This window comes from Capsella rubella, unplaced genomic scaffold (genome assembly GCF_000375325.1).
Source record: "Capsella rubella cultivar Monte Gargano unplaced genomic scaffold, Caprub1_0 scaffold_7, whole genome shotgun sequence".
NCBI lineage: Eukaryota > Viridiplantae > Streptophyta > Magnoliopsida > Brassicales > Brassicaceae > Capsella > Capsella rubella.
The window spans coordinates 4,949,813-4,973,158 of record NW_006238917.1 but is presented as its reverse complement, the minus strand read 5'-3'; the positions used below and the strand labels follow the sequence as shown (position 1 = coordinate 4,973,158).

Genomic DNA, 23,346 nt, shown 5'->3' with positions numbered 1-23,346 from the left:
TTAGTAAACAAAATCCATTAGATTAATTGATGATCAGATTCAGAAGATTAGAGGCACAGGTAATGCTAATGTGAACTGCGCGTAAGAGGCGCTTCATTATATTATAAAAGTGAAACAAAATATTAAAGTACGAAACACGAGTCCGAGTAAACGACGACGACGACGTCAGAAGAGAAAAGAAACCAAACGAAACGATCTAGTCTTACTCCTACAGTCCTACCTATATATAAAGAAGATACGAGATCTCTCTCTCTCTCACAAGTCATAACAACAGAATACAGCCATTTCTTGTCTGAAAAAGACTCTCAAGAGAGACTTCTTCTTCTTCTTCTAGATCATCATTTTGGTCGTTAAAATGATCTCTGTCGTAACCATTGCTGAGATACTAGTGGAGTACACGACGGCTCTAGCCAAACTCACCGCCGTGATTCTTCCGAGAGATGGAAACTTCGTTCGGATTGGTGGTTTCTCTTTGTATTGTCCTCCTTCATCCTCACCGCTTCCCGATTTCTCCTCTCATCTTGTCAATTTCTGATTACTGGCTCTTGTCGAATTTAATTTTAACTATTTACTTGGTTGATATTATTTATTTTTGGCACCCTATTTTTTTATTTTCTTATAAAAAATTGAAGAGTGTGACAGCTGAGGATTCTTTTTTTTTTTGTTCTTTCTTCATTTTGGATATTTGTAAAACTATATAGAATTATAATAATAGAAATCATTATTATATGATGATTAATCATTTATTCCATTCTATATAATATATCCATCCATTTCGAAAAAATTTCACGGCTAGTGATGACGATGAATTAGAAATGTTCCTTTCATTTTTCTTTTTACTTGTACGAGGATGACGATCATCGTAGTTGTGTTTTTTTGGTAGTGTATATTGTCACTTGGCATTATCGTCGGAAAAGCAGGAATGTTTAGCTAGCAAAATAATTTAATCAGAAAAGAAACAAATCTGACCTAAATGGATATTTGATCTCTCTCTTATCAAATGATAGGAAATATATATTTAAATAAAATATTATATTCCACAAATATTTTATATGAAATGAATTGTCGACAAAAACAAGAACAAAAAAAAAAAAAAACTACACAATGTATAACTACAAAAACCCTATGTCGACGTATACGGAGTACATAGTTTTATTATAGTGGGCGGGGGGAAGTAAAGGAACAGGTATGGTACTACTGGGGTATCATGGACTTCGTAAGTAACAACTCACGTTTGTCTTCTTCCCGATCACTTTCAAATCACTTATTTTATCCGCAGTGCGTGACACGCGGCTTCGGTATTTAAAAAGCTAAGTAAAAAAAATGCATGAAAGAGCCTTCAGATACGTGTACAAAGTATCTTCTCGACCACTGGACCTCTCTTAAAACTATTGGCCTATATAAAGACCGCGAGGTGTGTCTCTAGATTCCTACCAACCACCATTCAATTTCTAAGAGATAACAAACTCTTAAGAAACTTCTAGACCAAAGTAATATATATCTCTTCTTCCCTTCAGGCGTGATATCATGATATCTGTTGTAATCATAACTGAGTTACTTGTGGAGTACACTACGGCTCTAGCTAAACTCACCGCCGGGGTTCTTCCGAGGCGGCAAGGTGATGATGTACACGTCGTACGGATTGGTCGTTTCTCTCTTCATTGTCCTCCTAGATCCTCACCTATCCCAGACTACTCTTCTCATCTTGTTGATTTCTGATCTCCTCTCTTGCAACATTTCATCTCAGTTTTGTTTCACTTTCATTTTTCACCGAAGAAGAATCTTTTTCTTTCTCTAGTTCTTTTTTTGTTTTTGTTTTTGTCTTTGAATGGCTCTGAGCTTTGTAAAATTGTATCGAATTATATAAGAGAGGTTTTTATGATTTTGATTAACTCTGGCTTGTTTGATGTAAGACGCATTTGTCTGTTTATGTTTTGATAACTCACTTTTTAAAACCATCAAGTGTATAGGCAGGAATCACTGTGAATGAATTGATCCAACTCATACCGGTCCAAGCTGACCAATTGAATGCTTGAAAATTGAATAGTTAATGTTTTAAAACATAATGATAATGACACTCAAATTTTTGTTTATTATTCAAAACTTCGTTAGTATTAAAATATAATTATAAGTTTATAGCTAAGACATTTTCTTTATTTATTCAAAAACCAAATAGTAAAAGTTTGTTTAAACGATATACTTCAAAATGTGACTATGAATTACCACTAAAAAATTTGGAGTATTCTCTGATTAGTATAATTTCCAAAAATAAAACTTAAGGATTTTGATCGAGTTGGATATAAGCAATTTTGATTAGAAGTCAGGCCTTTCGTCAGTTTGATTTTATTTTCCCCTGATGGACCAATTTATATTCTTCAGCCTTTTAAAAGGTGGTTTCCCTACTATCTTTAAGATTGACATATGTGGTAATTCAAACCGTTGTTAATATGCGGTAGGACATATGAGCAATATAATCGTTTTCTTTAATAATTGAAAACAATCAACGACAGCGGGCGGCCTAATTAATTTTTTCTCACCGAATGAATAAATGTGGGTTACATGATGTAGAAAGTGATGGCGACATAGGAGATATAATTGAATCGGAAAAGAAAGTTTTAGGTGGATGAATAGGGCAGTCCAAAGCAAAGTGTATGGATTTTGTGAGACCAAAAACTACTACGGAGACGTGTCTCGCTATGTTGGACTCGAAGACTTGTGGTTGTGGTGTGTTCCTTCCACCCTTTTCTGACTTTGCAATCATGGAACCAAGACAAATTAGTTTACTCGTTTAACACAATTCCAAGTTGTCTTTCTCATAGTACGTACTGTAGTAATTTAGATTCTAATCCTGTCCATCTTTTTATCCTCATCCTCGCATAGTTCTTTTTTCTTTATACTAATTTACAAGAAGATTATTAATAGTATAATTATGACTATGAACTTAATTTCGTTCCTTCAACCTTTACAACAAAACGACAAGGAGTGGCTAGGTGTGAACAAAACAAAACAAACAGCAGGAGAAAGTAATCGTTCCTTCACACGCGATTTGGCCGCGGTTAAGAAATTAGCTAAAACGTGTCATGATGTCCACCACCTCCTTATCACTCTTTGCGGTCTTTGCCTACCAATCAAATTCACATTATACTACTAATTTAATTAACTTTTAATTAGTTTAGTAACATTGAACACTCAATTAATTACACATTTACAACTCATCTCCACTTATTCGAAAGACACTACTCACACACTGACTCAGAACACAACTACTCCTGTGGTGTATTTTCGAATTATGTTGTCGTCTCATCAGTTCACTACAACTTGTTACAGCTTTTATTGTCCACTGCAGTATTCATATTTCTTCATTGGACCAATTTTGATCATGTAGAGTAAACAAGCCGGAAACATCTCTCAACTTCCACCAATATAATTTGCATTTATCGTCCGTACCGGACATACACTACTTTAACGATTTTAAACAATATCCAATGTTTGGTGCCCCAAAAGAACAACATCATATTCAATTACTAGTTCATTTCTGAGTTGTTGGGGATTCTTCTAGAAACAAGAAACAGCTGAGATCATGTATCATAAACACAAAAGCAGTGTGACATAGAAGAATCTAATCTATAGTTCACCTAACTAACTGGCCTTCTTCATGACAAGTGTCTAACTTTTGTAAGAAACTTGCAAGTTTCAATGTGTTGATGGGCAGATACTAAGTCTTTGACTAACTGATATGCCAAGTCGGAATATAAGCATCAATTACAAGAAACTCAATGACAGATTTTACAAAAAAAAAAGGTCTCATTTGGTTTGTTCAGTAAGCATAACACAAGAGTACCCCCCCCCCCCTACTTTTATTCATCAAATGTCAAACCCCCCATGAGAACTGAGAAGGTTCTCTTTCTCTCTCTACTTGTTGGTGGTTGCACGGTGAACACCACGGTTCCGGAACAACTCTCGCAACGGCTTCCACTTACTGTTCTCTAATGCCTCACAGTGCGGTGTCAAAGTAGCAGTCCAATGTGCACAAGGCGCAGCCAAATCGCAGACATAACAGTAGCACTACACACATTGAAAACACAGATATTAGACAACCTTGTTTCACATTCAAAACCATTGAAACCTTAGAGAGTTAAGATCATTAAACAAATCCATCCGTTGTCTCAGAACCCAAACAACATCTAAAATGGACCAATTTTCAATTACCTTATTACAATGGGATTTGTGTTGGCTTGATCCAAAGGGGAATTTCAAACAGAGATGCCTTGGATGTGGGAAATCCCTACAAGCCACCTAAAAATCCCCAAATCAAATCGACAAGGAGAGACATAAAACCCCAAAATCAGCATTTTTGTTGAAAGGCTCAAACTTTAAAGAAAAATTAAAGCACCCAGAAGAATCCTTGCAATAAAAACCTGTCCTTTCTCATGGATGATCGCCACATCTTCATCAGATTCAGTGCTATCAGAGCGATTTTTTGCATCAAATGCATCGTTTGGATCGAAATCGAGGATGAAGCAGTCCTCTTTCTCATCGAACGTCTTCATATCCTGTCTCTTCTTAAGACAAAAGATACCACTAAGAGGTGTCCCGTCGTCTTCTACCTCCTTGCTAAGTTTCTTCCTGCTCTTGCTCTTTGTTTTCTTCTTTGTCACCCACGGATCTGATGTAATAATCTCCACAGCATCTCTTCGCTTTGTCACCATTTTTTCTTCTTCCCTTTCTTCGACTGTAAAGTTTCAATCTTTTGTTTTTCTCTTGAAAGAGCTTCTCGATATTGCAAATGACCGTTGTGCCTACACCAAGCAGAGGCGGAAGGGTTTTGATCTTATTTTCGAATTTAATATTTTACTTTATTTTGAACAAATCCGCAATTAAGAGATTAGGGTTTAGAGTTTTCAACTGGGTAAGGCTTTACAATATCAATATGGGCTAAGAATGGTAAACCCAACTATTGGCCCAAAGAGCTGTTGACTCAGCCAACATGGTTCATCCGCCAGATCCCCGATTAATCGTGTGGCCAGATGGTTTCTTTGGTGAAAGATAATCAATATCGGAAAACCAAATGTTCCTTTGTTCTTCTTTTACTTACACCACACTATGCAAACTTTATTGAGAAACAAATGCGCTTACTATGTACAAGAAACCAGAAAACAGACGAAATTTTTAATACGGAGTTCTACTCAATCTGGACATCGATGACTTTGCGGTCGACTTTGGTTTTAGGGATAGTGATAAACAGGACTCCGTTTTTTAGCTCAGCTTTGATCTTGTCTTTCTCACAGTTGTCTGGAAGCTGAAGCCGTGTTCCGTAAGAGCTAACGCTTCTTCCCGACCAAGATTCATTATCATCTTCCTTCTTTTGCTCTCCTTTGATAACAAGGACGTTATCTTCAACAGAGATTTTTACGTCTTCTTTGGAGAGACCAGGCATGTCAAAACGCATCTTGATCTCATGTTCCTCCTCTTTGATGTCCCATGGTGCACGAATCTCTGACACTCCACTTCCTCCTCTGTTTCTTCCTGAGACAGGCATAGCGTCTTCGAACATCCTGTCCATGGTGTCCAGCATTTGCCGCATTGTCCTCATTGGTGATAAAGGTTCCAACAGTCCTGTCGTTGTCATAAAAAATGAAAAGACACAGCATTGTTTGAGTAAAAAAAAGCAGAGGAAAAGGTTTCAGAGTTATGCAAGACAAGACTTTTGTTAGTTTAAGTTTAACGTACCGAAAGGAGAAACATCCATGGCTAAACGTTGCTGAGGTCGTTTTTGTACGCTAGATCCTTCATTCCCTTTGTGTTGTCCTTGGTGAACAACATCAACCGAGTTTTCTCTTTGGTCTTGAGCTCTGATCCGACTAGGCATCCTCGGTGGGAAGGCTACAGAGAGCGGGAAAGTGATTTTGGATGAGACAGAGGGTGATGGAGCGAGAGGCGAACGTAGAGCCGATGAAAATGAGAGTGTGGAGGCCATTTGTATTGAGTATGAGCTAAAAGATTACACTGATCTAAGAAAATAGAAGAAATTTAGTTGTGATGTTTTTTTTTTGATTTGGATGTTTGGTCTGAGTTTGTTTGAGGTACTAGTATGAGTATTGGAGAGTGTATATATAGGTGGTGACTAGGTGAGGTGAAAAGAAGATGAGAAGACGCAAAGTGACAAAGGAGACATCTTGAAGGTTGAAGATTTGATACGAAGTTTCTCGAGTTGTTTTGATTCCTATCTTTTTTCGTTTACCTTTTGTTGTGTGTTCGTTTTATCATGTTTCTCATCTATCTGTGATGCTAATATAAAAACAAAATTAGTAAGAAACACTCTGGATTCTACAAGAATAAACTATGATTTTAGAATTAGTTTCTGAATATGTAGATAAGTAGATTAAATCAAATTATCTAGAAAAGAAAAATCAAACAACTCATCAATCTATGAGAAAATAAACAAAATACCATATAGTACTACTGGAGAAATTATAATATCTAGGACATTCTATGCTGATCTAATAACTAATAATAAACCCAAAAAAAAAAGCAACAACAGTACCTATAAGCTGACACAGTAGTAAGCATAAAATCTAGATACGCTGGCTGCACAAACAGTACTTATTAAAGTGGGATGTAGAACATTCTGATTTTACAAGGCCTGTTAAAGGCCCTTCTTGACACAATTCTACTTTTACGAGCTTACGACGGTGCAACTGAGGCTATTTTGGTAATTTCGACTTCTCTTTTCCTCGATCCCCAAGTATTCGAGAAGGGAAAAAAGCTCTGTCGTCGTCCACAAGAACAACAAATCTTATTCCGTCTTCTCCAAACATATCATCCGTTTTCATCTGGGAGCCCTAATTCTCTGGGTTTATTAATCCATTTAAGACTCATCTGTGATTGAAAGGTTGGATTTTTGGAAGAGACATGGGTGGCTCGTCGGAGACAAAGATCTTACAAGAACTTATACTTTACGCGGCCAGCGCTGCTTTCAGCTGCTTGGTTCTGTTTGCGGGTCTTCGTCATCTCGATCCTAATCGTGAAGCTTCTAAAAAAGCTCTCGAGCATAAGAAGGAAATCTCCAAGCGTTTGGGTCGTCCTCTGATTCAGACCAATCCATACGAGGTAATCTCCTATGAATTTAATCAAACTTGAATTCTCCACGGGTTCCTAGTTGGGATTTATGGGGTTTTTGGATTGCCAACTTGCAACGTTTTGAGCTCAACATTCAAAATCGTGTTGAATTCACTCTGTTCGACATTTAAATTTTGGAGTTCAAATTGGTTCTGCACATATGAGCTGGACGAAATGGTCACTTGTTACTAATTTTGTAAATCAGGATGTGATAGCATGTGATGTGATAAACCCGGACCACATTGATGTGGAGTTTGGTTCTATCGGAGGATTGGAGGCCATCAAGCATTCTTTGTATGAGCTTGTGATTTTGCCGTTGAAGAGACCTGAGCTTTTTGCTTATGGGAAGCTTTTAGGGCCTCAAAAGGGTGTCTTGCTCTATGGACCTCCTGGTACTGGAAAGACTATGCTTGCTAAGGCTATTGCCAAAGAATCAGGAGCTGTTTTCATTAATGTTAGGGTCTCAAATCTCATGAGCAAGTGGTTTGGTGATGCTCAGAAGCTTGGTAAGTGCATATGCTTTTTCTTCTTTTGGTGGCAAGATAACTCAGTTTGAGCTCGTTATGTTTTCTTTTTGGGCTTCACATTTTGCAACTTTTGGTTGGCAATTCTTTTTTTTTTTTTTTTTTTGGGTTATTATCCTGATGTTACCTTTTTCTATGTTCTCTTCCGTTATTTCAGTTGCTGCCGTGTTTAGCTTGGCGTACAAACTCCAACCAGCTATCATTTTTATTGACGAGGTTGACAGCTTTCTTGGTCAGCGGCGTTCAACAGATCATGAAGCAATGTCCAACATGAAGACTGAGTTTATGGCTCTATGGGATGGATTTTCTACTGATCGTAAGTTGAATCCTTCACCTTTTGGCTTACTTTCCCATACAGACTGTTGCAATCTAGAATTTTTTCTACATGGAAATGGTTTTCTTAGCGATATACTGGTTGCCTTGTAGCGAATGCGAGGGTGATGGTTCTTGCTGCAACTAACAGACCGTCAGAGCTTGATGAAGCAATACTGAGGCGTCTTCCTCAATCCTTTGAAATTGGAATGCCTGATCGTCGTGAGAGGGCTGAGATATTGAAAGTGACTCTGAAAGGAGAGAGGGTGGAACCTGATATTGACTATGATCACGTAGCTCGCTTATGCGAAGGCTATACCGGGTCAGACATTTTTGAGCTCTGCAAAAAAGCAGCTTATTTCCCTATCAGAGAAATACTAGAGGCAGAGAGAAAGGGGACACCATGTTTGGTAAGTTTTAAAGAAAAACATGGTCCAAGGAATGTTCGATATTGCCTCTATCATATTGTATAGTACTGATGTTTTGAGTTTTCCACATTTGCAGGACCCTAGGCCATTATCACAGTTGGATTTGGAGAAGGTTCTTGCAACGTCAAAGAAGACACAAGTTGCAGCAGGCGAGTACTCGTTGAGCTCACAGTCCTCAGCTTGGAGAGGCTCAGGGGAACCAGATGAGGTTCAGGCAGCAATAAGTGGAATCTCAAAGCTTCTAGTTTCACAGATCTTTAACCTTCAGTCAGATTCTCAGGATTCAAAGCAGCGGAATCCCGAAGAAGACTCCCGATGAGATTCCGGATCACTTTTATAGACGTTCTGGGGTTTTCATTGGAAGTTTAGGATTTGTCACATTTCAGTTGACTCTGTTAAACTTCTTTCTTTCTTTTTTTTTGATGGTAGGATCAGTTGATTACGTTTGACTGTATTAAAAGAAAAAGGCTCTGATCTTCTGCTTTGGCCAATGTTCATAATTTGTCTAATGTTCTCACCTTAAATGTGTTAACTTTTTCTTCACTTCCCATGGTCGTTAGTGAAAGCTTGAATATTAAGAAATTAAAAAGTTACATCTATCAAGATACAAATTTGATACTGTTCAGCAGCCATAGTGCCAGACCCGAATCTCAAAAATCTCAGCTTTGAACTTGTGAGTGCCATCTGGGCTTTGATTGGTTTTAGGTTTTGACTGGGCTTGTTTACTGAACCAAATATAAAGTTCTTCCTTTTCTATTTGCCAAATTCGTTTTTCTTTTCCTAATAACTTTTCTTGCCTTTTCCGTCGATCTAAGCTTCTCCAATCCAACAACAATCAGATTTGGTTGATTCAATTATTACGCTCTTAATTTCACCTTGCAAGGTAACTGGTCTCGCAATTGCTTCTAGTTCTGGGTTTCTATTGATTTCTATGATTCACTGAAGCATTATATCTGATCCAGATTTTTCTTAGCTTTCATTAGATTACTTTGTTTCATAAATTGGGAACTAGGGTTCGTTTACTTTCTCCTTGCTGAATCGTGAACTCGAGTTCTGTGAATCAGCTCTAGCTTTAAACCGATCGCATTTAGTGTAATGAAATCGAAAATGCCACTTTTTTTTTTTGGTAATCTTCCTTTTGTCGAATTGAACAGGTCATTGTGATTGAGATCTTAGTCTTCTGACAATGGTAAGTCTGCTCTTACTATGAGTTTGATGCATCCAACACACATGCTTGCATAGTAGAATTGCTTATAGCTTTTTGTTGTTCAATATCACAGAATTACCTTCTTGGAGCCTTCAAGCCCGCCTGTAACATTTCCATCACTTTCTCTGATGGCAAAAATCGAAAGCAGGTATCTATTATACTTCATACTTAAGATCGAGTCAGGTTTTGGAGTTTTCGTTGTCTCCTCTTTAGTCTCTATTGTTTCCTTAGGTTCCCATGAAGAATGAAAATGGTCAAACTGCTCTGGTGCCACTTTTCCATAGTCAAGACACTATTTCTGGCAAGGTACTTGGTTTCTTGCTTTAGATGAATTTCAGCTGTTCCAGTTATGAATTTTGAGATGCTTTGAAGTAATTTTTCTTTAAACGTCTTTATTAGGTTTGCATTGACCCATATCAAGGGAAAAAGGTGGAGCATAATGGTGTAAAAGTTGAGCTTCTTGGTCAAATAGGTGTGCTAGTACCCTCGAATGATTAGTTATTTGGTTTCTAACTTGTATCGATATATGCTTATGGATGGCATTTGCGTGTTCTCTACAGAAATGTACTTTGACAGAGGAAACTTCTATGACTTCACTTCCTTGGGTGAGTAAAACTCAGGTTTCCTTTTCCTTTTAAACAGTTTCAAGGGAAAATCTTTGGAGTTTTTCAGTATCATGAGTGATTCTGATGGTTGATTAACATGGATTATGACATGGATGTACTTCCACGTGCATCGTATTTATATCTTTGATTGAGCTAATTGTGATTCTTTTCTGTACCTTATTCAGTTCGTGAACTGGATGTTCCTGGAGAAATATATGAAAGAAAGACATACCCTTTTGAATTTCCAACTGTCGAGATGCCATATGAGACATACAATGGTGTGAATGTGCGGCTAAGGTATAGCATATAAATCTTTTATCATAGGGTTAATACACTTGTGTTCTGAGTTCCTCTATTCAGTCTCAAATACAATCTACTGCTTTCTTTTTGGTGCTTCAGATATGTCCTTAAAGTAACCGTCACTCGTGGCTATGCTGGTAGCATCTTGGAATACCAAGAGCTTGTGGTTAGTTTATTCCCTTTTGCTGTTTGTCAATGTTCCAATATAGTAAATTGGGTTATGGCTCATAATATTCCATTGAACAGCACCAGAAATATATAATCATGACATTGTTGATTTTGTTTGAAATAGGTCCGGAACTACTCTCCACTTCCTGACATTAATAACAGCATCAAGGTGCGTTCTGATAGTGATAGGATCTAAGTTTGAAACCTTATACAAAAAGATATAGGAAGTAAAAAATCTCAAAACTCAATCAAAATCGTTCTTAGTTTCTAGGATCTAATTGACATCTTACTTATTCATATCAATAGGTTTCTTAAACTCATACAAGATTATGGCTTCATTAGCACCATTTGAGGCTTAGTTCCATTATTTAAACTTATTCTACAGATGGAAGTTGGAATTGAGGATTGCCTGCACATCGAGTTTGAGTATAATAAAAGCAAGTAAGACAAAATTCCTTTCATGATTAAGTATTTCGCTGACTGATAAAAAAATAACGATGGATCCTCCCTGCCTCTGGATGCAGGTATCACCTAAAAGATGTTATCCTTGGAAAAATTTATTTTCTTCTGGTAAGAATCAAGATGAAGAATATGGATCTTGAGATCAGACGGCGGGAATCAACAGGTGCAGGTGCTAATACTCATGTTGAGACGGAAACACTTGCAAAATTCGAATTGATGGATGGAACTCCAGTTAGAGGTATATATATTCCCAAAATTTGAAATCTGATTTTTTGGTGAACTCTTAAGTAATTGAATAATTGAGTGAAGATTTGCATTACAGGTGAATCAATACCAGTAAGACTGTTTTTGGCACCATACGATCTTACACCAACGCATCGCAACATTAACAACAAATTCAGCGTCAAGTATTATCTGAATCTTGTACTGGTAGATGAAGAGGATCGCCGATACTTCAAGCAGCAAGAAATAACGTTGTACAGGTTGAAGGAAGACACATCATCTTGATGACAATAACAGCAGTAAGGATTCTCAGTTTATCACTATCCTGATGAGACCTTTTGTAAAGCCTTAGACTTTGTGTACTCAGATTGTTATTTGGGTTGGGAGTTAGAATGAAGTTTTAACAGTACTTGTTTAGTTTGTTCATCAATCAAGTTCCTTTTCTCTGGATTCTGGTTGACTTTGCTGAATTTTTATGGTAGTTCTGAAGTTTTACAAATCTTAAAAAACACACTCTGAAAAGCCAAATCTCTAAATGCCACTACCTGAAATGGACAGATATACAAAACTGGATAACTCTAGAGTGACGAAGCTGATTAGTCTTCTTCAATTGCTTCAACAGGAAGACCTTCCTTGCTCCATGTGTATATTCCACCTTCAAGGTGAAATACGTTCTTATAGCCGTTGAGGACCAGAAGATAAGCAGCTATGAGAGACCTGCAAGAACCTTAATCAAATGAGCATCACAAATGCTTTCCTTCACAAAAAGCTGTAGACTTTTGATATATTACCTTGATTGTTGGCCTTCAGGGAGATTCTGAGTCGGCTTCATTGTCCCCGCGGATGAACAGGCTACTATGATCTTTGCCTCTTTGTCAAGCTTAGCTTCTACACCTGCAACATTGTCAAAAGAAAAACATTCAGCTGCTGGTTCCAACTTCCAACAGCATAATGTAAAAACAGTCCAAAGCTTTGATCTCGTTTCGGTGCATACTTTGAATAAACTCTGGATTCTCTTCTGTGCCAGAGAAGATACCGAAGAAAGCAAATCCAAGACGGCGAGCTATGTCCCATGCTGTCCATTCCCTAATTAGTCTGTACATCTCCACATTGATAGCTCCCGGAGGATGACCCTTCATATAACCAAACAACAACCATCTCACTAACACGAATTTGCCATTAGTCTACAAAGGATCATGACATAAAAAAAGAGCATATTGTATCACTCACCGCCTTGTACTCTGCCTCTGGTCTAACATCAAGAATGACAAAGTTGTTCTCTTTTTGTAACCGTAGAGCTTCCTTCACGTCCACACTTCTCACCTACAACAAGAACAACTAGAAGCTAAGCTATGGTTCACATTGTAGAATACAAATCAAGAGAGCCAATATATATATCACTGATAGTTACCCTTTTCTCCAAAAGAAGCTCTCTCTTCTGTTTCCAATCGACTTCAGCTAATCCCTCCAAGAGACACAACCAAGAAGAAGGAACAAGGGGGTTAATATAATATCTAACCGACCAAACCAAAAACATATTCAGAAAAGAGATACACGAGAAGCTCTCACTCTACAAGAGTACAAGGTGTATGTATGAGTATACCGTACCTGCTGGTTTCGCAGGTTTCGTAGAAGCGCAACGAATCTTGAGCGTTCTTTGCACTGATGAACAACCCATAGCTGCTGATCTTACTCCGACGGAGAAAAGAGTGTTTCCTGTGGACTTGAGACGTAAAGCCTGCGATGAAGATGGGTAAGGCGTGGCGATTGAAGTGACTGAAGCCATCTCTGGAGATCAAAGCTTCTTCTCTTTAAATTTTTTTTTTTTTTTTTTAAAGATATTTCGTTGAAAATGAGAGAATTTAATTGCACGATAATGGAAGAGAGATGAAAGTACAGTTTTTTTTTTTTTTCTTCTCTTTGTTAGGAAAAAATCTGAACGTGTGGTGCATGTTTTGTTTTTCTGATTTTCATCGTCGATTCCTATCTTTTAAAATCAAGCTGATAAAAAAAAAGATTGTTGCAACATAATCTTCCCTTATCTTCTTCTTTTTAACCAAAAATATAATAAAACAAAATATTTTTCTTTATCGTTATTTTTTGGTTGCTAAAATATGTTTTCATTGTGCCATTCTTGAGTTTTTTATTTATTGGATCGCTTAGAGTGAACATGACCTGTACAAAATAATAAACTGGTTCCAAAATGAGAAACCAAAGGCAGGTAAAGGACATGACTCTCTCATTCTCATATAGTTTATCCAAAAAGGATGCATAGTAGCTACATATGAATTAAGTCACACTCACTGGTTACACTTTGAGCAATGAGATGCACTCCTCTGTTTTGCTTTGCTGATGTTTTCTCGAGCATAAATTTCCACTCCACAATGCCTCCCAAAACCTTAAGTATTTCCGTAGACGTACTCCCACTTGAAGGCTGGCCAAGCTTGAGGTCTTTTTGGACATGACCTGTAACAGTAGCATCTTCAATAGCAAACATGACCAAAATCTTTTAGTATATCTTTACATCTTAAAAAATGTTTCTACATATCTTGATGACATGTTTCCAACTGGGAGAGGCTGAAAAACATGGCACCGTCTGAAAGTTTGTGAATTATATATATATATATATTGATCACATGATTAAGCAGTAGTATTATATAATGTGTTTGTTCCCTTCGACCGAGAGAACTCTGTCTTGTATATTATTACTCAATTATTGTAGCTACATACTGTTTTCAATTATAATCAGATACCGGAAAAAGGAAAACAATCAAAACAACCTGAAGCTAAAGCTTTTTCCCTTTCTACCTTTCCACCATTAAGACTTGTGTTCTTGCTTCCAAAACACTACTAGTGTTCTTTTAATGGAACTCTCAAGCACTATCAATCCCTTAGCACTCGTTCTTCTTCTCTTTGTTGTTCCCAAGATATGGCAAGCTTGTTTGGTCCTCGTTTGGCGGCCATTGATGCTGTCAAGAAGATTCAAGAAACAAGGAATCTCAGGCCCTAAGTACGAAATCTTGTACGGGAACCTCAGTGAGATGAAGAAGATGAGAAAAGAAGCTAACCTCAGGGTTCTGGATACCAAGTCCAACGATATCTTCCCTCGTGTGTTTCCTCACTATCACCAGTGGATGTCTCAGTACGGTAACCTTTCTGTCCAATCTCCAAATTGTTTTGTTTCCATCTTCTTTTCCTAGATGAGGATTGCTTAACAAACACACACAAGTTGTCTTTGCTATTTTAGGAGAGACATTTCTATACTGGAATGGAACAAAACCGACATTATACATCTCGGAGCCTGAACTAGCGAAGCAGATCTTGTCGAGCAAGTTCGGTTTCACTATTATACCAGTGAAAAGACCCGAGGTGTTCATACTTTTCGGTAAAGGACTTTCCTTTATCGAGGGTGATGATTGGGCTCGCCATAGACGAATCTTGAACCCTGCTTTCTCCATGGACCGTCTCAAGGTTTTTTATTTATTTTATTCTTTGTTTACTTTCCCAGCTAGGCTTTGAACAAAAATCTAGTTTATTTGCTTGGTGTAAAATTGTCAGGCCTTGACGAAACCGATGGTGGAATGCACCTTGAGGATTTTCCAAGAGTGGAGAAAACAGAGTAATGGTGAAGTGGTTATGAAAGTGGATTTGGAGAAAGAGTTCCATAGATTGACCGCAGACATTATAGCGACCACTGCGTTTGGAAGCAGTTACGCGGAAGGTATCGAGTTGTGTAGATCACAGACAGAGCTTGAGAAATATTATATTACTTCCCTCACTAAAGTCTTCATCCCCGGAACTCAGTAAGGATACAACAGTCACTTCTCTGATACTTTCAATCAGTTCGTTTAGACAAAGCTAGTTTAAGATTTGTTGTCTCTTTGTGTTCCAAGATACCTTCCTACGCCTACCAACCTCAAACTATGGGAGCTTGATAAGAAAGTGAAGAACTCGATCAAGAGAATCATAGATTCAAGGTCAAAATGTGAGACCTATGGGGACGATCTTCTGGGGGTCATGTTGCAAGCTGCAAAATCTAACGAGCATGGGAGGAAGATGAGGATTGATGAGATCATAGACGAATGCAAGAATTTCTATTATTCAGGACAAGGAACTACTTCGATTTTGTTGATATGGACTATGATGTTACTGAGTTTGCACCAAGATTGGCAAGAGAAACTCAGAGAAGAGGTTTTCAATGAATGTGGTAAAGATAATATCCCAGATTCAGACACCATCTCAAAGCTCAAACTGGTAAGGTTCATTTTCAATGAGTTACTCGCGCTTGAAGACTAGGGGTTTCTTGTGATTGGGGAAGCCTATCTATCTTGCAGATGAACATGGTGTTAATGGAGTCGCTTCGTCTGTACGGACCCGTGATTAAAATGTTCCGTGAGGCAACACAAGATATGAAAATAGGACACTTGGAGATCCCAAAGGGCACGAGCATTATCGTCCCGTTTCTGAAGTTGCACACCGACAAGGCCATATGGGGAGAAGACGCCGAACAATTCAAACCTTTGCGATTCGAAAACGGCATTTCTCAAGCCGCCATTTACCCGAACGCTTTCCTCGCGTTCTCAACAGGACCAAGAGCTTGCATTGCCAAAAACTTTGCCATGATCGAAGCCAAGACCGTGGTCACTATGATCCTTCAGCGGTTCCGACTTAGCCTCTCCCCAGAGTATAAGCACACGCCAGTTGATAACTTCAATCTCTTTCCCCAATACGGCCTACCCGTGATGCTTCAGCCTCTCGATAGTAGTTCTCAACGGTGAGGAAGAGAACAAAACAACATCTCAAAGGGTTTGGTCAAGTTATGTGCTGTCATTGGCCTTAACCACAAATAAATGTTAAGATGACATACTTTTAGGCCTTGATCACAAATAAATGTTAAGATGACATACACTAGATAAAGTGAAAAATTTAAATTCAAAGTGATTTCATCGTCGATTCCTATCTTCTGAATCAAATGGTATAAAGTTCCTAGACCATAATCTTCTCTCATCTTGCTCCATTCTTAAGTTTTGATTGGTTCGGTTTGATTTGATCAACTTGGTTTTTGAGTAAATGTAATTCAATAATTAATTTGTGCCAACCTATACAGCAAATACAGAACCTAGTGGATTAAAACCAAATCACTCGTTGAAAATTTCGAGTCATCTTCTGTCCCACTTCCACTAATGAGTAAATGACTCTGTGATTAATCAACAAATTAGCGTACAACTAAATCTACGGCTTAAGAAGACGCATCAGCCTCACTCCTTCACCGTATGGGGTCCTCTGAGTGTTTGTCCCTCCACCGACACTCTCTTTACCGTCGATCACTCCAAATCACCGTCACGATCCTGCCACGTCTAGCTTCTTTTATCCTCTACACGGTGGACTACGTACTCTCACGCTGCTTCAGATTGTTCATTGCGACTTTCGAATGTTATTAACCATAAAGTAATGGCATTTACGCGTCGTCAGTGAGAGTGTGGAGTATAAAACAAGCTGAAGCTGAAGAAGCTGTGGGAGATAGATTATATATATACAGATAGATACTCTCACATTGATAGTTTCTTCATAAAAAAAAAAAAATCAATCCTTTCGTCTTTGTCTGGATCGAACGATAATGGAGGTGTTCTACTACTTGGTGTTTGGGGTTTTGGGCCTCGTCGTCGCGGCGTTGGAGCTTAGCAAAAACAACAAGGATCGTGTCAACACTTCTTCAGCTTTCAATTCTTTCAAGAACAATTATCTCATCGTCTATTCGCTCATGATGGGTACGATGCTCTTCTCTTCTTGTATCTTCCCGTTTGCCTGATAATGTCTGCAAAAGCATCTATAATGCATTTTTCGATCCGATCTGGGTGTTTGGAAGATGTTAATTTTGTGGGTGGGGTGGGGAATTTAAATCCTCTTTTGTTCTCTTGCCAAGTATTGTCTTTTATAGAGAGTTTCATATCACATCGGAACTTTAGGATTTTCAATTTCTACACAGATTAGAGAGAATTTAGAAGAAAATGTTACTTCACTACTATGAGTGCGACATTAGTAACTAAAGTTTCAAGCTTTACAACATAAACGCGGTTGCTGACTGTTTGTTTTGTGTGATTGCAGCGGGTGATTGGCTGCAGGGTCCATATGTATACTATCTTTATAGTACTTATGGATTTGGTAAAGGGGACATTGGACAGCTTTTCATTGCTGGTTTTGGTTCCTCTATGTTGTTTGGTACAATCGTTGGATCTCTAGCCGACAAACGGTGAACTTTCTCTCTGATGCTTTTATGTTTTAAATAAATGTGAAATCTTAGCTCTTTTAGTAATTTTGCATAATGGTGTATCCTGTATCAGGGGTCGTAAGAGGGCATGTGTTACCTATTGTATCACCTACATATTGAGCTGCATCACCAAGCATTCTCCTCAATATAAAGTTTTGATGGTAGGCCGTGTGTTGGGAGGCATCGCTACTTCCCTTCTGTTTTCATCATTTGAATCATGGCTAGTTGCTGAGCACAATAAGGTAAAGCAAGGTCTATGCTTTCTTAATCTTTTTAGCTGCCATTGTTATGTATAAACTTAGTGGTTTTATGTGTGACGTATGCAGAGGGGATTTGAGCAGCAATGGCTGTCTGTAACATTTTCAAAGGCAGTGTTTTTTGGCAATGGTCTTGTTGCAATTATCGCTGGATTGTTTGGGAACTTGCTTGTGGATACCTTTTCTCTCGGGCCTGTTGCCCCATTTGACGCTGCTGCATGCTTTCTTGCTATTGGAATGGCTGTCATTCTATCAACATGGACAGAAAACTATGGAGATCCTTCAGACAACAAGGACTTGCTTACCCAGTTCAGAGGTGCTGCAGTGGCCATTGCCTCTGGTGAGTAGAATTTTTTTGTTGCGCTTTCTAGATTTTGCTTCTCTGTCTGTGTCTTGTTTCTCATTTTCCTCGTTGAGTCTTGAAAATGATGATGATAAAATACTTTTTATCTTTTATCAGATGAAAAGATAGCACTGTTGGGTGCTATCCAGTCGCTCTTTGAAGGATCTATGTATACTTTTGTATTCCTTTGGACTCCTGCTCTAAGCCCGAATGAAGAGGAGATTCCCCATGGTTTTATTTTTGCAACATTTATGCTGGCTTCCATGTTAGGTAGTTCCCTTGCATCTCGTCTGTTGGCTCGTTCAACTCCCAAAGTAGAGAGCTACATGCAGATTGTTTTCCTAGTTTCCGGTGCTGCACTATTGCTTCCAATATTAATGACTGTAAGTTTTAAAAAAGCTTCTGATGAATTCTACTTTGCGTGCTTTGGTGCCGACTCTACTTTATTCTGTGAGTAATTAATTGTTTGCAATCGGATGTGTGACTCAGTTGTTCATAGCACCTTCCAAGGTGAAAGGTGGAGGAATCTCTTTCTCGGGTTGCTTTCAGCTGCTTGGGTTCTGTATATTTGAGGCGTGTGTAGGACTATTTTGGCCATCCATTATGAAGATGAGATCCCAATACATCCCTGAAGAAGCCAGAAGCACAATAATGAACTTTTTCCGCATTCCTCTGAATATCTTTGTCTGCGTTGTATTATACAATGTAAGTCCCCCAACATTCTTTGTCTGCACTATAGTAGCTGGAATTTCTTGTCCCTGTGTTGCGTTACTGACTAGTTTTATGTGTTCTGAAGGTAAATGCATTCCCTATCACAGTCATGTTTGGAATGTGCTCGATTTTCCTCTTTGTTGCAAGTCTCCTGCAAAGGCGGCTCATGATGATTGTTGACAAGCCAAGTATGTTGTCTCTATTTCCATTTGGATTGGGACTATTGAATTGCTCTAGCACACTTTCAGCTTACAATCATTATAACATCTCTATGTTTTTGCAGAAACAAATGACTGGACACCCATTGAAGAAAGAAACACAGAAGAAGATCCCCTCAACATATAATGAATAAACTATACATACGCACATTCTGGATTCAATAATGGAGACAGATAGAAGATGAGGACTTTAAGGTATATGGTATAGAGCACGCAACAATGCGTACAAAGAGATCATAGCGTTATAAGACTCGATGCAGTAGTTGGATTGTTTAATTTTATTGCTGTATTTTTGTTGATGTTACATTTAAAGACAAGTATAAGTTTTATGCAATCAATGTGTTATTCTTTCTCTCTATGCAAGGCCCTGTTTCTACCATATTGTTAAAGCTCTGTTTTGCTATTTCCCTTTGACAAATTACATCCTCACATAATAGTCAGCTTTTAAGAGGCGTAATAATCTCCTAAAGCATAAAATCAGTCTATAGAATCACTTACATTTCGTCTGTCATAGAACAGGATAGTACCTAGTTTAAAACTATCACAAACATATAGTTCTTGGAGAGTAAAGACCTCTCTGTGAGTTGCAATTATCAGTTTCCTGTGTTTTCTGTACAAACCACTTGTTACATGCTTTTGTATCATGAGCTAGAAGACGGGACAGCCTTTGATGACAACGCCTTTAGCGGTTGGACAGGAAGCAAGGGGACATGTATCACGGTCGCCAGAATTTCCCCACCAATTCACTTCAATGCCTTTCCGTCCGAGTGCTAGAAACAAAAGTATGGTCATAAAAGCAGAGCCAGCATCTAAACCACCTGACAACACATAGTTATACTTCGTCCACCACTCTCTCCTGTACTTGAAAATGAAGTGGCCAAAGATGAAAGCAACAATGAGCCAGCTGGTGAAGTTAACGGCTGTTGCAGGTGGCATCATTGCGGTGGCTCCTACAAGGACAGGAATATGAATCTTGGAGATCCATGTCTGAGACGGGAACATCTTTGTGGCTAGCCAAACCAAAAGTGGAGCTATGGCTCCTACGAGGAAGAACCAGTTGACACTTGAGTATTCTCCAAGATCTCCAAACATCCTACGTGGTCCCACTAGCCCCCAAATCACAGAGGCGTCAAAGAAGACACGGTCCATAGGACAAGTCCATTGGCTGTCTGAAGGAAGCAAGGCTGTGTCACAGAGATGAGGAATCTCTTCCATTAACCACCAGGCAGTTCCTGTGTACACCACAACCGCCACAAGTGTCCCAACCACCTGCATTTGTTACATTTTGATTAGTTATGTTAATTTATTTATTGGCATCTATCTCAAAACCAATTGATAACATACCTGAGCCATGAACATGGATCTAGGCGGGATCTTCATGTAATGGCCGAGCTTGAAGTCGGAAATGAAAGTTAGCGCCTGAGTCATACTAATGTATCCATAGACCTTGAAACACATGTTGGCAACAGGACGTTCCGGGTAGATATATCCGATAACATACTCGGTTATGATGTTCAAACCCGGTGCCTGATTAGTAGTGGCGGCTATGACACCAATCAAAGGAGTGAAAGTGATGGCAATGGCACAAGCAAGTAACACTCCCCACCAAGGAAGTTGCACTGTGGCGTTGTAGTGCACGGAGATGAACATGATGAGCGCAATATTCAGTATAAGGATGACCAAAAACCACCACAACGGAACCTCTCTGTAGTTTTTCTTCATGATTCTCGTGTGTATATCCATTTTCTTGTTCTTCTGAAACGCCCCTCTGGTCTGTTTCCACAAGTCACTTTAAATATATAAAGATTAGTCTGAGTTTCCGACAATGATCGATCAGTTTTACCAGGTTATCAAACATAATTAAATATATATATACCTTCCATTGAAGACTAGGACATGGACAATGGTGGCAGACAATGTAGCAAACCCGAGACCATAAGTAACAGCAAAGAAGGTGCTCATGTTGATGGAGCCGGTCCTAGAGTAAACCAGGCGGTCTAGATGGAACTTGTTATCAATAATGCTCAAAACATCATAGCGTGAGCCATTAGCCATGAAGAGCTGGCTAGAGAAGATAGGGAAGGTCTTGGCATCATAAATGTTAAGCCAGTAACAAACAGGTGTGACGATATACATGACCAGCACGAAACCGATGGCTACATTGACGGAAGCGAACAAAGGACTAGCTAAAGGGCTTCCAAGATAAGCACTAATGGTGACCCAATCAAAACCAATGGATCCAATACCAAGACCATGTTCACCTGAACCGAGTTGGTTTACTAAAATTGATTTGGGATTAAACCAACAGACCCATGAGATTGATGTTAACATGGTGAATAGATAACCGGGAAAGATGTAGTAAGCGAAGCTAGCTACAAGGACGATTAAGAAGAATTGGGTTCGACTCATGCCTCCTCTTGCTTTCTTCTCTTTCTCGTGCAAAGCACCAAAGAGAGAGACTTGAACGAGATTGCTTGGCCACCACATTTCACCAGGCTCGACTAAATGTTTCCTGAAGAGACCAGCCCAACCAAATCCAAGGATCTAGACACAAGAAACGATTTCAAGATTCAAGAATTTGCAAAGGACTTGAAAACAAGAAACAGAGCATGAAGTGAAGTGAAACCTGAGTTGTGATCATAACGAGAAAGGCTGGGAGGAAAGGAAGAGAGCGTTTGTAGTAAAGCTTAATAGCACTGAGTATGTGAGTGGCGTAAACCGAGCCGGCGCCGGAATTTGCAAAGATGGTTATGAGAACATGTTCCTTGACGTTGAAGGCACCTGGATTCAAGGTGAACTGAAACCTCGAACCTTCCAAGAAACTCCTTGTCGGAAGCACCCTAGCCATGAGATGTCCGAGCGGCACGACGGCGATCTGAGCAGAGATTCCGGTGATGCTCAACGGCATCGTTCTGTACCAGAAAAACTGGTTGATGAAAGAGAGAACAATGCACGCGCCTATACCAAGAACCCACATCCGGAATGTGAGAACCGGTAGAGTCGAATCGTCGGTCTTTGGTACAGTGAGCTCCACCTCCGGTACAACGCACCGGTCATCATCATTCTCCACAACCACCGTGAACTCTGGTGCTATCTCACCCATCGTTTTCTTCTAGTAAGAGAACTGTGTTCCGATCTTTAAGGGGATGAGTCTTTTTTATATATATGTGAGAATGAGATCTTGATTGATTAATTCGCAATTATTGAATGCGATGTATATATCCATTAAGGAAACTCTGTATTTTCCCACTAAAAACTTTTTGTTTATTTTCTCACTCACATGTTATTCTTGAAAAAATATAGTATTATACATATAGACATTATTATATAATGTGTGAAAATTATGCAAAAGAAAAGAGAATAAATCAGAGTGGAAAACGACAAGTGATGGGTCAAGTGTAGGAAGGAAAAAAACAGCTAAGACGATGAATACATACAAGTTTTGTAAATTTAAAAATTAAATAATAGGAAGCCAACAAAAGAAAATACAAAAAGAGTCAGATATGCATGCAAGTCTGAAAAATAAAACAATATATATAGTACAAACAAATTCCATGGGGGTAAAATAAAATAAAAATATTTGGTTTTCACTATAAAATATAAAGTATAAAATAAAAATAATGCATCTGGTTTAATGGGTAACGTAGTTCACGGCACAAATGTGGTGAATATTAAATATCCACTATTTATAATTGTCATATCAAAGGGGTTTAAATTCGCATATTGATACAACAACGGTTCGATCACTAAAACTATTAATTAGACTGTGTTCTAATTAATGGTGATCGGTGCCACTCCTCCAGGCTCCAGCCTCCAGCTGTGTGTTTATTAACTATAGCGACCACGCACAGGCGCACCAAAAAACCTTGTAGCCTTTTTTGAAACAAACATTTACATGACTGATCTAAACAAAGTTATCTTCAAACCTTGTTTAGACCTTTTTAACTAAATTTTTTCTTTTATATATAAAAGTTGCTTTATAGCACCAACCATGCAATTATTGTACTAATTACAGCTTCATCTACTTAAACGATCAGATCTTTTTTTTTTTTTTTTGAATAGGAACGGTGATCATATACACAAAATTTAGGAATCTTTCTTGTTTGATTTTTGATGATACATTAGCAAAATACATAGGATAATTCATTTCAAGAAATTGGCAATGAAAGCTATAAGCTTATGGTCAACTTTGGTTTGTGATC

At 38.5% G+C, this 23,346-nt stretch overlaps 10 protein-coding genes across 11 annotated transcripts; 6 read left to right on the top strand and 4 right to left on the bottom strand.

The window, feature by feature from the left end:
- Positions 1-74: 74 nt before the first annotated feature.
- On the top strand, positions 75-626 carry LOC111829700. Its single transcript, XM_023779598.1, has one exon. The coding sequence runs from the start codon at positions 356-358 to the stop codon at positions 533-535; it is 180 nt and encodes a 59-aa protein (XP_023635366.1). The 5' UTR covers positions 75-355; the 3' UTR covers positions 536-626.
- A 512-nt stretch (positions 627-1,138) lies between these two features.
- Positions 1,139-1,921, top strand: LOC111829631. Its single transcript, XM_023779300.1, has one exon. The coding sequence runs from the start codon at positions 1,528-1,530 to the stop codon at positions 1,717-1,719; it is 192 nt and encodes a 63-aa protein (XP_023635068.1). The 5' UTR covers positions 1,139-1,527; the 3' UTR covers positions 1,720-1,921.
- Positions 1,922-3,831: 1,910 nt separating this feature from the next.
- On the bottom strand, positions 3,832-4,811 carry LOC17878007. The gene is made up of 3 exons (XM_006282789.2): positions 4,419-4,811; positions 4,210-4,296; positions 3,832-4,065 (listed from the first exon to the last, which is right to left on the bottom strand). Exons 1-3 carry the CDS (start codon positions 4,707-4,709, stop codon positions 3,913-3,915), a joined length of 531 nt encoding a protein of 176 aa, XP_006282851.1. The 5' UTR covers positions 4,710-4,811; the 3' UTR covers positions 3,832-3,912.
- A 269-nt stretch (positions 4,812-5,080) lies between these two features.
- On the bottom strand, positions 5,081-6,060 carry LOC17877702 (heat shock protein 21, chloroplastic). The gene is made up of 2 exons (XM_006282450.2): positions 5,731-6,060; positions 5,081-5,616 (listed from the first exon to the last, which is right to left on the bottom strand). Exons 1-2 carry the CDS (start codon positions 5,975-5,977, stop codon positions 5,183-5,185), a joined length of 681 nt encoding a protein of 226 aa, XP_006282512.1. The 5' UTR covers positions 5,978-6,060; the 3' UTR covers positions 5,081-5,182.
- Positions 6,061-6,731: 671 nt separating this feature from the next.
- LOC17880595 (ATPase family AAA domain-containing protein 1) lies at positions 6,732-8,926 on the top strand. Its single transcript, XM_006282577.2, has 5 exons — positions 6,732-7,110; positions 7,325-7,625; positions 7,801-7,959; positions 8,070-8,365; positions 8,460-8,926. The coding sequence occupies exons 1-5, from the start codon at positions 6,913-6,915 to the stop codon at positions 8,700-8,702; spliced, it is 1,197 nt and encodes a 398-aa protein (XP_006282639.1). The 5' UTR covers positions 6,732-6,912; the 3' UTR covers positions 8,703-8,926.
- A 171-nt stretch (positions 8,927-9,097) lies between these two features.
- Positions 9,098-11,797, top strand: LOC17877658 (vacuolar protein sorting-associated protein 26B). Its single transcript, XM_006282766.2, has 12 exons — positions 9,098-9,266; positions 9,538-9,572; positions 9,664-9,738; positions 9,822-9,896; positions 9,990-10,062; positions 10,151-10,195; positions 10,381-10,492; positions 10,595-10,661; positions 10,788-10,832; positions 11,049-11,104; positions 11,188-11,363; positions 11,448-11,797. Exons 2-12 carry the CDS (start codon positions 9,570-9,572, stop codon positions 11,630-11,632), a joined length of 912 nt encoding a protein of 303 aa, XP_006282828.1. The 5' UTR covers positions 9,098-9,266; positions 9,538-9,569; the 3' UTR covers positions 11,633-11,797.
- A 6-nt stretch (positions 11,798-11,803) lies between these two features.
- On the bottom strand, positions 11,804-13,205 carry LOC17879605 (rhodanese-like domain-containing protein 14, chloroplastic). The gene is made up of 6 exons (XM_006284425.2): positions 12,956-13,205; positions 12,759-12,805; positions 12,578-12,670; positions 12,342-12,480; positions 12,139-12,241; positions 11,804-12,064 (listed from the first exon to the last, which is right to left on the bottom strand). The coding sequence occupies exons 1-6, from the start codon at positions 13,131-13,133 to the stop codon at positions 11,944-11,946; spliced, it is 681 nt and encodes a 226-aa protein (XP_006284487.1). The 5' UTR covers positions 13,134-13,205; the 3' UTR covers positions 11,804-11,943.
- Positions 13,206-14,054: 849 nt separating this feature from the next.
- On the top strand, positions 14,055-16,300 carry LOC17877446 (cytochrome P450 709B3). 2 transcript variants are annotated; one of them, XM_006283480.2, is made up of 5 exons: positions 14,055-14,494; positions 14,595-14,818; positions 14,906-15,150; positions 15,241-15,601; positions 15,682-16,300. In XM_006283480.2, exons 1-5 carry the CDS (start codon positions 14,212-14,214, stop codon positions 16,123-16,125), a joined length of 1,557 nt encoding a protein of 518 aa, XP_006283542.1. In that variant the 5' UTR covers positions 14,055-14,211; the 3' UTR covers positions 16,126-16,300. The 2 variants fall into 2 exon arrangements, with proteins under 2 accessions (XP_006283542.1, XP_023634601.1); XM_023778833.1 differs by having other exon boundaries at positions 15,241-15,554; positions 15,682-15,817.
- Positions 16,301-16,760: 460 nt separating this feature from the next.
- On the top strand, positions 16,761-19,500 carry LOC17878131 (molybdate-anion transporter). Its single transcript, XM_006285028.2, has 8 exons — positions 16,761-17,115; positions 17,453-17,597; positions 17,689-17,857; positions 17,942-18,212; positions 18,333-18,598; positions 18,705-18,920; positions 19,012-19,114; positions 19,210-19,500. The coding sequence occupies exons 1-8, from the start codon at positions 16,965-16,967 to the stop codon at positions 19,269-19,271; spliced, it is 1,383 nt and encodes a 460-aa protein (XP_006285090.2). The 5' UTR covers positions 16,761-16,964; the 3' UTR covers positions 19,272-19,500.
- Positions 19,501-19,553: 53 nt separating this feature from the next.
- On the bottom strand, positions 19,554-22,385 carry LOC17877935 (oligopeptide transporter 6). The gene is made up of 4 exons (XM_006285616.2): positions 21,771-22,385; positions 21,021-21,688; positions 20,489-20,933; positions 19,554-20,413 (listed from the first exon to the last, which is right to left on the bottom strand). The coding sequence occupies exons 1-4, from the start codon at positions 22,245-22,247 to the stop codon at positions 19,793-19,795; spliced, it is 2,211 nt and encodes a 736-aa protein (XP_006285678.1). The 5' UTR covers positions 22,248-22,385; the 3' UTR covers positions 19,554-19,792.
- Positions 22,386-23,346: the final 961 nt, after the last annotated feature.